At 35.4% G+C, this 15,599-nt stretch overlaps 1 protein-coding gene across 1 annotated transcript in view; it reads right to left on the bottom strand.

Moving 5' to 3' along the window:
* mast4 (microtubule associated serine/threonine kinase family member 4) overlaps positions 1 to 15,599 on the bottom strand; it is a 491,113-nt gene that overhangs the window by 65,609 nt on the left and 409,905 nt on the right. The window contains exons 6-7 of the mRNA XM_028805493.2: positions 13,535 to 13,623; positions 1,462 to 1,531 (exon numbers count right to left, since the gene is read on the bottom strand). Of these exons, the coding sequence (XP_028661326.2) occupies positions 1,462 to 1,531; positions 13,535 to 13,623 (159 nt within the window). The remainder of the gene's footprint in view (positions 1 to 1,461; positions 1,532 to 13,534; positions 13,624 to 15,599) is intronic.

Here is a 15,599-nt window from a genome sequence, read left to right as displayed (position 1 = left end):
AAAGAAAATTCAAAAACGAAAGCCACAAATTAACCAATGGAGCCACGCCTCGATTGAACAGGCTGAAGCAGGATTATTTCTATAGCTGATGAAGATGCTGTTTTTCAGAATGTGATAAGAGGAGAACAGGTGCTTTTGAGTGAAAAAAAGTAATTAGTAACTTTGTTCTTATTTGTTGGCAGATATTTATTTAAACCCATTGCATGCTGAGGCAATACTAATTTTAGGCTTTGATGTTAAGGGAGAGTAAAGATTTTTAACAGCTTTTAGCTTTAAATAAATCAACTAAATCACTTTTGTAATGTTACCAAATACCCTAATTTGGTGGTGTCTTTTAATATGGAGTTCTGCTACAATCTCTTTCATACCAACACCACCACGAATTGAATTTAGCATGTTCAACAATAAGCAGTTTAAGCAAATTAAAAGTATTACACCCTGGTTAAAAAACAAACAAACAAACAAACAAACAAATAATAATGTACACAAACAAGTACTTAGTACCATGCCATAATTTAGCATTATCTATCAACATCTACATAAGACACTGCTGATTCTGATTTAATACGTTTTTAATGTTTCAGTAGTACTGTACAGTAGTACATAACAGGTACTTTAGAATCTTCCTCTTTCAATTCACTAACCTTAATTATATGAAGACAGCTTGATACAGGAATACTACATTTAATCCTTGTAAAATATGGTTATTAACCCCCCAGAAGAGATTTTAACTGTCACACAGAAGATAGGCACAATCACCTTCATGAAAAGAAAAAGCAACTGCACTGAACATGTACCTGCTGTCTCTTTTTATTTAATTTGTTTAAACCTGGCCTCAAGTCTCACCACATTAAACAGCTCAAAATGATATATAATCTTTTACATAATTCAGTACCTTCAAGTGATTACTTCATATTAGGTCTCTTTTGTTCTCTGCTTTCTACATGGGTAGGGATTGGATATCTGATTTAATTTAAAGAAGATAAAGAGCTGTATGTTTTATATGCACCTAAATTTCAGAAATAGGTTCCTTAATATCAGCTAAAATAAGTTAAATAGGAAAATGTGTATGATATTACTGTATATATAAGCAGCTGTGATAAACTGTGATCTTGTAAATATTAAAGAAACCTGTTTTCCAAACATACTCTAATAAAATCTTTTTTTAGATTAATTTTTTTGGTAAATATATCTTAATTTTTACAAATTGGTAACTAGGAGCAGGAACTTCTTTAAAGGCAATATGGATGCTTTGTATAAAGGAAGATCAAAAAGAGGGTGCCAGCACCATTCTAGAGGAATTAGGAATTTATTAACAAACTCTCATTTAACATGTAATCCTTATTTAAAAATGTGTCAAGGACTGTGGAAACAAATTGTAGGGCAGATCTTTAAGGAAATTTATTCTGTGTTAGATATTAATGCAAAACATTTAATAACTTTATAACTTTAATCTAATACCTTCGTGCAAAAGTGAAATGGATGGAGGCACTAGGAGAGAAATTTCTTGGACTGTCTTGAGGGCTTGTTCCTGTGTGAAAATAAATTAAAAAGAAAAAAAAAGTGATTGTTACTTTTATTATAATTTAAAAGTTAAATTCCTCAAGACATTTTATAGTGATAATATTCATTACAGGGTTATATACTTTTTAACTGAGTGAAGACATCAAAGTTACAAAAATGTTTTTGAAAGATAGCAAGCCAGTTACATGATGTGCCAAGTCACAGGAGCCAAAGTTTGGAATGTCAATCTAGTACATTACAAAGTTTACCTTGTGCTGCACCACTTGTTTATCCCCAAGTACCTTTAACTAAATGACAACAGTATGTGATGGTGCCATAACATCACATGCTGCAGCTTCAGTTCCAGGAAAATAATCTGCCAGCTAGCTTCATTAATGGTGATGAACTCATTCATGTGTAGAGATTACTTTTCTACCAAATGTTACTGTATATGTTACCTGCCAGTAAATTCTAGCCCAGCTATCCACTTTGAAGATGCAATTCACTAACAAAGGTTTCACATGCAGCTTCAGTGGTCAATGTGTCTCCACAATGCAAAGAAACAGTCTGAAGGAATCTGTTATCAACCAAATATGAACCAGCTTAAATAAGAAAAGGCAAAACAAGCTTTCCACCAAGTCATCGTATAATTTGTGTCTAATGTGTGCCGTGCACAGAAGAAACAGCTAATGTTTATGGTACCATATTAAATGTTTCCTATTAACACACCACTGCATATTTCTAATACTCTCATCCTATTTATGTATTCAGACTGGACTGTTCTTAATAGCACAGGAAACTGTGGTGGGAAAAAAAGCTGGTGAAATTCAGAAGATGACGTCTCTAAGAATTAAGAACAATAAGCCTAAATTAAATCGATCACATGCGTTTTTATTGAGGTATCTGATGTGGTAATTAACACAGATTTTGTAAAATACTGTAACAGAAAAAATAGACAAGTTACCACATCATTTACTGTACAAAGTGTTCGGCAGCAGATGTTAGCTGATTCTTGTTTTTGCATGATGAAGAAGATGCAAATTAAACTTGCATTCTGCACTCAGGAATTTCCCAAAATGTTTCATGATTGGGTAGGCCACAGAAAGTATCTGGATTCATCCTGGTATTCATGAAGTCACTTGAATTCGTTCACCACTGTGTTGGGTAATTGTTATAATTGAAGGATGGGACATCATGATAAAGAAGTATTTACACCTGGTCCTGTAAATATTCCTCAGCCATTTTACAACCATGCAGATCAATAAATGGACCTAATAGTTCCAATGTCAATGCAGCTCATACTTCCCCAATACATTTAAAAGTTGGTATCACACATTGGTAACAGACATTTTGGATGGAAGACATCTTTTGGCCATCTCTTATCTATCTATCTATCTATTTATATAGAAACCTGTTTGGATATAAAAGAAAGATTACTCCTTAAGCCATATTCCTTTTTTCTTTTGGTTAAAGGTGCTGGTTATGTGTCGTTGTGCCTCTGATACATGGTTTTTTAATGCCAGCTCTTCCATAAATTCCAGCTTTACAAAGCAGTTTTTCATTGACAATGGGTTACAGAGGTGCTGATTCAATTACGTGGTAGTTTATGAGGCTTTTATGTCTGTGGAATTTAACAACTGTTCTGTGAAGTGTTCATCTGTCAGTGTTGAGGTGATTAGGTTTATGTGACCACTTGGCTTGTCCAAGTTTAGCATAAGCCGTTATTATTTTTGAGACTGTTCTCCTTGAAATGAGAAGTTATTTTGCTTTTTTGTGACTGATCTGTTTGCAATCCATGCACTATCGGCCTCTTTGTAATGATAATAGTTGCTGTTCTCAAATAGTTTGAATGCTCCCTCTAGGGCAGATCCCACTGTGTCTTTCCAAGGAGAAACGTTAAGATTGCATCAGGCAAGTATGAGGTGCACTGAATCTGGATGAAGCAGCACTATCTCCAGCTCAAGCTGGCAAAGACAGACTTCCCTTTTATTCCTGCCAGTTCATCTATACAATACCCCATCTTTGTATAACTCGGCTCATTACCACTAACATCTGCCAAGACAGTATGCAACCTTGAGGTAGTGATCAATGACCACCTTTTTTTCACTGACCATGCTGTAATTGTCTCTTGTTCGGATTCAAAATGCACATTTTATGTTCAACTAGCCAAGACTGGTACTCTAATGTTATTATGCTGGATCCCTGTATAAACACACAATAAAAGCTTGAATCCTTGTTGCTTACATATGGAGTAGTCAAAGGGTCAGCATCTATGTATATGAGGGTACTGAGTAGTGTCCTCGGTTCCTTCTTGCCCAGTCAGGTCTGCTAGTGAATAGTATCTAGCGATGCCACTTCTGTGTGAAAACAAATCTCAATCTAGACTATTGTCATTTGTAGCTCCTAGCTGCATGAACAAGCTGTCCACCTCCAACTAAACTGCTGACTCCTTTAGCGTGTTCAAGAAGCATCTGAAGACTCTTCTTCTGTGAATATTTGTTTGTTAATGACTTTGACGGGTTCATGTAAATAACGAAAGATGAAATAGCATTGGTGCTATTGGTTTCAAACTCTATGCTTGTGATGATGAATTTTGTAACTTTGTACAGTACTGTAACACTTGTTCCCAAACAGACCTCCAGACTTATGTTTACTTGATTATTCTGACCTCTTTTATAAGCCATTTTGGATAAAAGCATCTAATAAGCAAATAATGAAAAATGTAAATGTACTTAATAAGTAAACCCAGGATGTTCAGAATCACAAAAAGGAAGGAATTTAACCTCTCAACTGTGTGATGTAACAAACAAAGTGCAAGGATTTACTGTTATGAAATTTCACCTTGAAAATGTCTTCTCTTTTTGGTATGACTTTGCACTTGCTTATTTTACATAAAGGGTGAATGAGAATTAAGGTCTATAAAGTTAAGCCTGCTTAAGTCACCTGCAAATAAAAAAGAGCCACAGAAAGGCAAAATTACATGGACAAATGCAAAACACACCAGCACAAATATAAATTCTCATAAATAAAAATGTGTCAGAGTACATATTGCATGACCTTCATTTCGACCAAAATAGCAGTTGATGTTTTTACTCACCCATCTGCAAACAAATACCCGAAAGACAAATAAAAGACCTTTTCCAAATTCCCTGCCCATATGTGCACGGCTCACTTATCACCAAAACTCTGCTGCTCCATGAGACTTCTTTTTGACAGCTGGACTTTAAAGCCCAGGGATATATAGTGCACCACAGTGATTAAGGCTGATGCTCTTCTGTGATGAAGTAAAATGAAATGTACTCCAACATAAATAGGCAATTAACTGAAATATCTTGGGGAGACAACAGTTAATTAGCATGCAAAAACAACAGGGTTTTCTAGGATACATTACAGGGTGTCTCATTTTCAGAGCTTTACTAATCAGGAAAACCTTATTAAAAATGCAATTAACTGGAAAAAAATCATAATTGTGAAATAAAAACACTTAACATACTTTGATTTAACAAACCCTTGTCCAAAACATCATATCACTCCAAGATTAATACACTCTGAAACACACAATTTTGTTGCCTATCATCACATGAATGGCATGAGCATTAAGTACTGAAAGTGCATTTCTGTACACCAAATAAAGCTTTTATCTTAATCATAAATCACTATTTCTATAGTGATGCTATGTTTCTTGAAAATAATTGTGTATTATAGGCCATGCCATCCGTGTACATACTGTAAACTCTCTATAACCAGTGAAAAGACTTTGATTAATCTTTTAATTCTCAACTGAGAAAAATGTCATGTTTTAGATGTGCATATTTGTATTTTTGCATAAAATAAATTTCTAGAAATTCATTACAGCATAATACAGACACAAAAAAAAATTTACTGTTAGACTGGTTAATAAATAGAAACACATTAAAAACACCCAGAAGTGGTGAGCTGACATTTGTACCACTCATTATTGGTTTTAAACTGGTTTTACAGCATAACAAACAGCACACAATTTTAACAAGAATGTATTAAATCCAAGTGACTGAAACAGTAATAATACGACTCTAATTAAAGAAATCACAATTTAGGATTAGTAATTGGTCACTACTAGTCCCCAACAAGTTCTTTCTAAGATTTTCAACCACAAAGTCCTGTTTTTATTTTAAATTTTACAAAATGAAACAAGATAGGATACTCAAAAAGTGCTGTGCATATCAAGACAGCTAAAAGGCACGCCTTATTTGCACTCTGGGACGTCCCAACAGTCAAACCCTGAATGTTGTCTCTCTCGAAAATCTCCAAAGAGGAACTAAAGGAACTCAGTACTGCTCTGCACAGACGCTGGACACTATTCCAATTGCATTATTTTATTTTGGTGCAAACAAGGAGGATATTTTGTATACTGAAATCAATTATTACATGGAACTTTTTTTGTATATGTATTGTAGGACTTCACATATACTCTATAGTGCTGTGAAACTGTTTTTTTTCCAGAGTGAATGATTTTTAACCAAACATATAACATTACAAAGAAAGGACCTAAAGGAAGAAATAACAAAATGTGGAAAGCTGTTTACTTATTAAAGGCAGTTATGTATGCCTGTGTTCAGTGCACAGTATTAATTATCCTCTAGAAATCAATGATCAAAATAAATGACGCAAGCATTAGCAGCATTAACTGAAATCAAATGTTATGTGTAGTTATTCTGGTCCATTTCTTCAGGTTCCCTTACTTCAGACTAGTAAAATTTGTGGGTTGGGGTGATTTCACAACACCTTAATTACTTTCAGGACCAAATGTTGACTGTTGATCTCAAAACCCTCAGTTATTCTGGCAGAAAACCTGTACGATCTAGCATTCCCTAATCTTCTGCTCACAGATGATACATACTGCACATATCCACTTAATCCATGTTCTCACAATACGCAAGGTGGATAACAAACCTGGACAGGACTCAAGTCCAATGCCTTGTACACCCCTGCCCCCCTCTCTCTCTCTCTCTCTCACACACACACACACACTCATTAACTCACTCTGGGTCAGTTTAGAGTCACAAGTTAACTTAAACAGCACATCTTGGAATATAAGAAAATAAGAAATTTCACAAATGAAAGGAGACCATTCACTCCACCAAGCTAATTTATTTAGCTAATAGCTAAGCTATCCCAATAGCTCATCCAGGAACTTCTTAAAAGTTGTCAAGGTTTCTGCTTCAACTACATGTCTCAGTAATTTGTTCCAGATTGCCATACCTCTTTGCATAAAGAAGTGCTTCCTGGTTTTAGTCCTATATGCACCTCATTTAATTTCCACTGATGTCATCAAGTACGTAATTCACTCTTAAGATGAAAGAATTCTGCTGGATCTACTTTATCAGTGTCTTCAAGGATTTTGAAGAACTGGAATAGGCCCACATGTAGTCTCCTCTGCTCAAGACAAAACAGGTTTAATTCTCTGAGTCTGGCAGAGTATGACATGTCCTTAAATGCTGGGAAGCACAGGGTTACTCTCCTCTACACCATTTCAAGTGTCATTTTTGTGAAGTGGTGCCCAGAGCTGCACACAGTGCTCTAGATGCAGTCTCACTAGTGTATTATCTAGTCTAAGCATAACGTCCCTTGATTTATACTTAACAGTTTTTACGGAATTATGAAAAAAAAATTATTTGCCTTTTAAAATGCTTCTGTACGTCGCTTAGATCAGGGGTCCCCCACCCCAGGTCCGCGGCCCACTACCATGCAGCAGCCGTCTGACAGCCGGGCTGCGAGAGAACTACCGGCAACGGCGACTCACTCAGACTTGGCGGGCGGGGCTTTGCAGCGGCGCAGAGAGAGGAGAGAGACCGAGGTGAGAGAGAATTACAACAAAATATTTTGATGGTCCCGACAGTTTTCTCATATGACAAGAGTCTATAGAAATCACGTTACTACGAAGTACATTCGGCAGATGCTTTCATTACAACGAAGTGACTTTGAAATGCTTGAATGAATCATCCGCAGAGCAGTTAGATCTGTGGTCGCAGCTCATATGTGCACATTTGCACAACGGTCCCCAAACAGAAACATTGTATATAAAAAAAAAAAAAAAAAAAAAAAAAAAAATCTCTTTGAACTTTCCTCGTACTGTTGTTTTTTTTTTTGCAGTTTTTGTTTTCTGTGGCGTTCAGTGATACTTTTTGCTTATTGCTTGTCAACATCCATTGGAATTTAACTCATTGTCACCCTCCTATAGAGACGGCAGACACGAAAAAACGATAACAGTGTTAATGTTTGTGATGTGCAATCTGTTGGAATGACAAATGCAATGCATATGTCTTTTTTATATGCAAAAAAAGAAGAAAAATCTCGGGATGCAAACGTATGCGAACTGCTTAATAACTTAATAATAATAGAAATGTAATGTAAATTGTGTATAAAACTGCCCTACGAACCTGCCCTGAATCCTCAGAATCCCACCCCCCAACCCCCCCTTGTGGTCCTTGCTGTCAAAAAGGTTGGGGACCACTGGCTTAGATGATGAAAACATGTCAACATATAAACTCCTAAATTGTTTTCAGAGGTTTACTTCCTGTCAGTGCAAGCTCTAGCTTTTTTGCTGAACCAGGCAAAGGTGAAACTGTTGCACCCAAACCACAGTGTCTTGATGGCACTTGCTATACACATAATGGCAGATCACAAGTGGTGGGCTGAAGTAATCTAGTTTGAGGCTTTAATGCAAGTTTTGTATGGATGTCATATAAAAGATCAGGAATGGCGTTTCCCTTGGTGATTTCAGCAAGTAGACACTTGAGGGGGTGAGGGTGGCGGTTGGCAAGTAGTATATCTGCTGTTAATTACAGATAACTAACTGCAGCCCCAGGCAACTGCCTAGTTTGTCTGTATGGTAGAGCTGGCCCTGCTTCCTGTTTGAAAGTGTCTCCTGTCTAATATATAATTGGCAATCATTTTGCCCATACGTAGCACTTTTAACTTTTATTTTTTTTTTTTACATTTAACAGCATTTTGTTAAGAGTTTACCCAGTTCTGAAGTTTGCTCAGGTTTTTTTGAATTTTTCTGCTGCCTCACCAGTGTGTGCCATTTCACCAGTTTTTTTTTCCTTTCATCTGTGAATTACACATGTTGACTAATAATACCAGAATCAATGTAAGTAACATAAATCAGAAATAGTAAAGGTCCAAGGACAGACCCCTGAGGGATTCCATTGATGACCTAACTAGATTTGGATATTTTTCTTTTTGTCTCCTGTTGGTTATCCAACGCTTTTGGAAGTTACCTCTGATACCTACAGCTTCTTACTTTCAGGTTTAATGTTTGATGGGCAACTTTATCAAACTTATGTTTTTCCCTCAAATAATTCACTTTATCTGCGGTGGGTTGGCGCCCTGCCTAGGATTTGTTCCTGCCTTGCGCCCTGTGTTGGCCGGGATTGGCTCCAGCAGACCCCTGTGACCCTGTGTTAGGATATAACGGGTTGGACAATGACTGACTGACTAATTTATTTTATTCTTATAAAGCATATTTTCAGTTAACTCTCGGTATACTATCAACTAATTACAAACCAAGTACAAAAAATCTTAAAACAAAAATGAGATGCCAACAACAAATAAAACCACTAACATAACATTGAAATATAAAAATCTGTAGGCAAAAATACAGTGTTAGCTGTATTCTAGACATAACTGGAAAAAAATTCTAATTTTTACTCTTTTCACTCCTCTGTCCATAATGCATTGCCTACAGCTCAATTGTTCAACCAGGTACTTTTAGATGAACTTGAACTGGAAATTTCTGTTATTATTAATTGGCAATGATTTTGGCCTTGCAGCTCTGCCATTGACACCACATAGGTACTGCTGTATTGCATTGTCAGCATGAAGGTTTACAATGGATCTTCAATTCAGCTAACAACGTCTAAAGTAGAAACTTGTGTCTCATGCTCACAAAGAACACAAACTAGCCAACCAGGCTGGATGTCTTTAACAATAAAAAAGCTGTGTTAAGGTGGATGTAATGGGCATAGATTGTATCAATGCACCATTCAACAAGTAATCTACTGTCCCCAAATATTAAAAGTATAGATAATCAAGACAAAGATAAATATCTCTTTGCCCTACTACTATATAAGTTTGCTCCACTTTCTGCCAACAAGGACAGTGACTGAAAACTCACATTTGCACTCCCTGTTAGAAGAAATTAGGCAACATCATCACACAAAAGGATGAACTTAGGTGAGTCCAGGAAATTTCCAGTCGAAAAAGTCCAATGCCTTTCTTCACAAATCCATGCAAACAACTGATGATGATCTACTTTAGTCAAAGGCACAGACTTGTGCTAAAAGGCAAGTGGCCTTTTGCTCCAAAGGGGCTAGATAGTGCACTGATGTATGGTGGCAGCTGAACTCTTTTGTGGTGTTACTCCAGATTGGTGCCAGTGAACACGACAGGCTTACACCCTGGCAATCATTGCTAGCATTGTTTCACTGTCAGATATTTATAACTATTATCTTAATTTACTGCAATAGATCTTTACAAAGATCATATCTGGATCTCAACAATCATCTGTACAAACATAAAAATGTTTTGTAAATGTGAATGTATTGCACTGTAGCAACACTAAAAGTGATGACAAAAAAACCACCAATACCTGACTGGGTCCAGATGCTATGCTTTCATTTTGATCTTTATACATGGCCCTCTAGTGATTGTCCCAAGTGTAATGAACATGTACACCTAACCATATGCATACAAGTTTTTGGAATAAATAACATTATATTTGTTACAAAATGTATATATAACATCTTTGCACAGACCTCTTCTGCCAATTTATTGGTTTCAGGTTTTTCCAATGACAGCTAGCTGATTGCAACTGCATAGAAAATGGTCCAAAATGCAGAAAGACTTTAGTTTTCTGCAATAAGTGTCAAGTATGGAGGTTAAAAGAATCAAAAAACCCTAAAGAACAGTACAGAATGCAGTAATTGGCTTATTATGAATGCCTAATTTCAATCTGTAATTAGAACAAAATGCTTAGATTTTTTAAAATTATTTATTTCTAGTACCATTGCTATTTGCACATACTGTAAATAAAAGTGATGCAACAAAAAAAGGGATAGTAGCTAAATACTATACAGACCCCTCTTCCAGAATCCAAATTGTGTTCCCACACTTACTCTTGTATTTTATTTTATTTATTTTTTTGGAACTATCTGGACATCTCTGACTGAACACTATACATTTACATAATGTCTGATAATGACACAGTTACAGGGCGATCAATTAAAGAGATTCAAATATTTATTTTTATTCTATAAAACAGTGTTACATGGAAATTAAGAAATGTCAATTGCTTGAGCAAAATCACATCTAAGTTGTGAAATTCATATACATCACTGAATAGAATAAAATCAAGTACTTCAGAAGATTACATATTATAATCCAACAGTACTAACACATTATCAGATACTCCAGTTTAAAGAGAACATATGATACTTACCGTGCAAATGGTGGACTCAGTTTTAAATAAAAGAAAAAGGATATACCATTAACATCAAGACAAAAGCTTTAACCTTGTTAAGTACAGACAGGAAGCAACTCCCTTTATTCAATATACCATTTGCATGGCTCCGTAATCAGTAACAAATGCTTCCTGCAAGCTTAGAAAACAATCGATTCACTCCAGAAATACTTAAAATGACTGTGCTGTCAGCCAGAAATATAGGCCATGATAACCATCTCATTGTACTGTAAAACTCAGAAAAACAAAAAGCAGGACTTGCCAAAAGAAATCTGGATCATATGGTCCACTTGCTTTCATTCTTACATTGTTCAGTTAAGATAGATATGTATGGACTCTATGACTTGCAGCTATACAATTACCTTATCAGCAACTAGTTACATTAAAAAATAATATAATATTAAATAATAAAACTATTATAGAACAGATAACCATAGAGAAATCAACATTTGCAGGAAAAGTTGTCAGTACTGTCAGTGGTTTACATGAAGACTAGGTCAACTTACGAGTTCCAGTTTTTCAGAAGATACACTAGAATTACAATAATCAAAGTAAAGGAAAGCAAGATTTGTAACTGCCTGGCTTATGAAAGCTGCTAAAGGGCAGTCACCATATAAATATAACTATGACGTTCAGCCAAAAATACAAAAGTATTTGATAATGGCATGGTGATTATGATTTTGGTGTTATTGTTAATGTCTCTGATACAGCAAGTACAGTAAAGGCAAGCACATTTCACAGAGCTGAGTTGTGAATGTGAAAAATGTGACATGAATAAATATTTGAATTAATGTTTTCTTTTGTATTGTATAATTTGTTTCTTGCAAACTATGTTTTCTAGGATAGATTAATTTACAGTGAATAAATTTGAGGTCTTAACAGTAAGTTCTTTGTTGTCAGTCCATGCTGTCTTAACTAAAAATGGAACTTCTAAATTAATAATAAAGCAGTTGATGACTTGATTGAGTTCACTTCAGATTCAAACGGTTAGTGACCACAATGAGATAGGCATTTCTCTTGGCACCTGCAAGATGTCCAGAAAACTATCCCTCAATCCATCCTCTATAAAACTTTCAAAATTAACTTCAGGGTAATTAGAGCAGGATCCTATCCTGAATTCAAATCAAGGAAATACAAACCTGAATGGGGGCACAAGTCCACAACTGGGTACATTTATACAATCCACACATATGCAAACTAGAACAGTTTAGAACTGCATGCAAGGTAAGATTAAAACAATTCAGTAAAAGTCTAGAAATAAAGCAAGTAGGAAAAAAATAACTTTCTCTGGGGATGTCTAGAATGATTTGACTAAATGCTGACAAATGGCAACAGGTACATCTTGAGATCTTGCTGGTTATAGCCAAGTAGTATTTCTGGATTTGTGACCTTGATAAAGGAAAGTAGGGCTCAAAGCTGTATAGAAATTAAGTATTTGCATAGGACACTGAGACCTGCCGTTTCCAGGCACTGTATGCAGCAACAACAACAAGTGTCTCTGAGGTAGTCATGGCACTTAACTATAAATGGCAGTATAAATGTTCCATTTGTTTGAAACAGTGACACAATACTGCTCTTTTAAATAATTTACTTGTCTGACACTTGACAAATACTCTGATTACTCATGAATCCCTGTTATCTTCCTAATAAACCTATTATTGTTTTATATTTGGGTTCTAGCCATGCAATGAATTCAAAGCTGGTATCCTTCCAACTAACATATCTATAATAGACTCTAAACTACAGACATGCTTGGTACTCAGTTAAGTAAAAGTGCATATTGAACAAATCAGCATATGACTGACCACTCAGGAAAATCCAGGTACAAAAAGACTTCTGGTGTGATAAATTGGAAAGAGGATCCTTTAGACATGTAGTAGGCAGTAATAGTGGACCTCTGGTCAAGTAAAATCATTTAGATCATCCCTGAGCCTTAACAACTTACAATTAATCTCTGATTGAGGCTGCTCATAGCTTGCATTTTACAAAGTAATATTTAATGCTGTATATGTGCAGTGTTACTACACCCATATCTAGAGTGAATAGGTCACCCTCAATTACAAGTACGAGACAATTCTGTTAAAGTCACTGCTAGATTCACTTCAGGAATCAGTGGTTATTCCACAGGTTTCTGAGGCCATTTTACAGAGCTGACTTAAGTTCTTGGCCTTTGTTCTTTGTCCTGTACCATTATCTGCAGGAGTACATCATTCACATAAGGTTCCGGTATAGTGTACCATTTTGTGATAGGTAGCATACAGGAAGAGGGAGATGAGCCTTTCAGTAGTTTCCTGCTTCCAGATCAGATATTAGGTGTGTACATGTCCCTCTTCTTCAAAACTCATATTTCAGAGGCTTCAAAAAACTCTTCTCTCAGGCTCTATAGCCTCAAACCAAAGTAAAACCAACAAAACACATAACAAAAATAAAAAGTGATACATATTTAAGAGAGTGTTACTGAAATCTTTGTGACAAATCATATTAAGAACTATGTTAAATAAAAGTGTAATTCATTAGTTTGCTCCATACCTGTATGAGCAGAAAGGGGAGAGTGAGGACGAGGAAGAGCTGACGTCTGGCCACTTCCTATCCGGTTTTTTCTATTACTGGTTCTGCAGCTGAAATCAAGAAAAAAAAAAAAGGATTGATTCAGATTGATGGCTTGCCCCATCTTTAAAATCATAAACAAATAAATACACAGCCTGTAAATTCAGTATTATCAGACTATTTATAATGTCATAAGGCACTATTTACTGATCCATTTAATTTATCTTACTGGATACCTTTGGGAACATTTAACATTATATCATAGCTGGTAATGAATATAACAATTTATTTGTCATGCTAAAGTTTCACTATGTGCAAACTGCTCAGGGAATTTGTTCATCACTCCATTAACAGTGCAGTTCAAGATGCTATATATAAAGACTGATTTATAATCTAATGGGCCCTGGGATAAAGTTCAAAATACTAAATAAATAAAAGTAGATGTCTGTGTCAAAACCAGTCATACCCTCCTATTGCCATTTAGCAGGTTTAAGCGCCTGCACTAGTCTAGATGCTAGTAAACATTAGGTGTGTAGACTTTCTGCTGGGAAAATTAATGACTCCCTAAGTTGTAGTCCCCACCCTTAAATAGCAATTAGCAACCTAATCACCTAGTAAATTTTGTAATATGTAGTACTTTGTATTGTGTGTCATTATATCTATTAGTATGAGTTAAGCAGATTTATTGTATCTCTCCACAACTTTATGCTCTAATTATAAATATACACAGATACTGTCCTCTGAAAAATAAAACACCCAAAAATAAAAAATGCATAAATAGCACTTTTAAATTCAAAAAGCATAATTACAACATTTTTTATCCTACTCAGTGATTGCAGAAGCAACTAGAAAATGTGGAAAAGGACAAAAACACAATTTCACTACCTGATGCTTTACAACGTAACCTGACTAAGTGCATAATTGAGTCCTGCTTAAAAGTCTTCATATACTCTGGGCAACATTCTTGTGTGTCAGAAGAAGAAACACCAAACAAAAGAGTCCAATTTGAGTAAAGCAAAAGCTGTAATATTTAGGAAAATAATAGATGCTTATCTTGTCATTTATAAAAAATAAAAGTTTAGATTTTTAAAAGCAGAATTAAAACACCAAAAGCAAAACTTTGCAGCTAGCTTAAAAGACAGTAGCCAAGGACAATGTTTTTAATATTGTAACATATATTTAGAATTTCTGTTGTCTATTTCGGCATATCTTTCTTCAATGATTAGAGAGTAGCAATTAATCTTTTAGACTGCATATGTGGCCAATGGTCATAAAGATATACATTAGCTGCAAGGTAACTTTAAAACCCCATTACTAGGTAGTACAGTTTCCTCTTTTTGTCACCTTTAGCATAACCAGCTATACCAAAAAGGTTTACTAGGACAATTATAAATTACATTATACTGTAGCTAGGTGCCAAACTGGTCCAGTGGTTAGCACTGCTTTCTCATGAATTTAGTGATATGGACTTGCACTTTGCCTCTGGTCACGGTCTCTGCAGAGTTTGCATGTTCGCTCATGTTTATATGGATTTTTCTCCCAAAATCCTAAAACAACATGTGTTGGCAGCATAAATGGGTCCTACAGTGGTATGGCATCCAGTCTAGGGCTACATGCTGCCAGGATTGGTTTTGGCCCCCCACATCCCTAAATTGGATTCACTGAGTTTGTGAATGCTATGTTATAAAACTATAGGTTATATACACTGACTCAAGATTAATAGTTTTCCTTTCCAATATGTGCAATAAATGCTACAGTAGCTACTTGTGCTGAATTTTGGCTTAGGTAAAGTAGACTTTTTATTATACAATAAAGAAACTGGTTTTCAGACTCAAAGGACAAAAAACAGGACATTATTACAAAGACACAAGAAAATAATTCAAGGAACAACATAAGACAACCATTGTCATAATCAGTACCAACACTGATATGATTTCCATAAATAAGTATAATTAACACCAGTAATAAGCAATAATTATTCAGATTTCTGCAGGATCAGGGCAGCTAACATAATTCAAAAAAGCTTATAGCACTGGGGATAAAAGAA

The sequence above is a fragment of the Erpetoichthys calabaricus genome, chromosome 7 (assembly GCF_900747795.2).
Source record: "Erpetoichthys calabaricus chromosome 7, fErpCal1.3, whole genome shotgun sequence".
Taxonomy (NCBI): Eukaryota; Metazoa; Chordata; class Cladistia; order Polypteriformes; family Polypteridae; genus Erpetoichthys; species Erpetoichthys calabaricus.
Note: the sequence above shows the minus strand (reverse complement) of the source record. Positions and strands in the feature narration are given on the sequence as shown.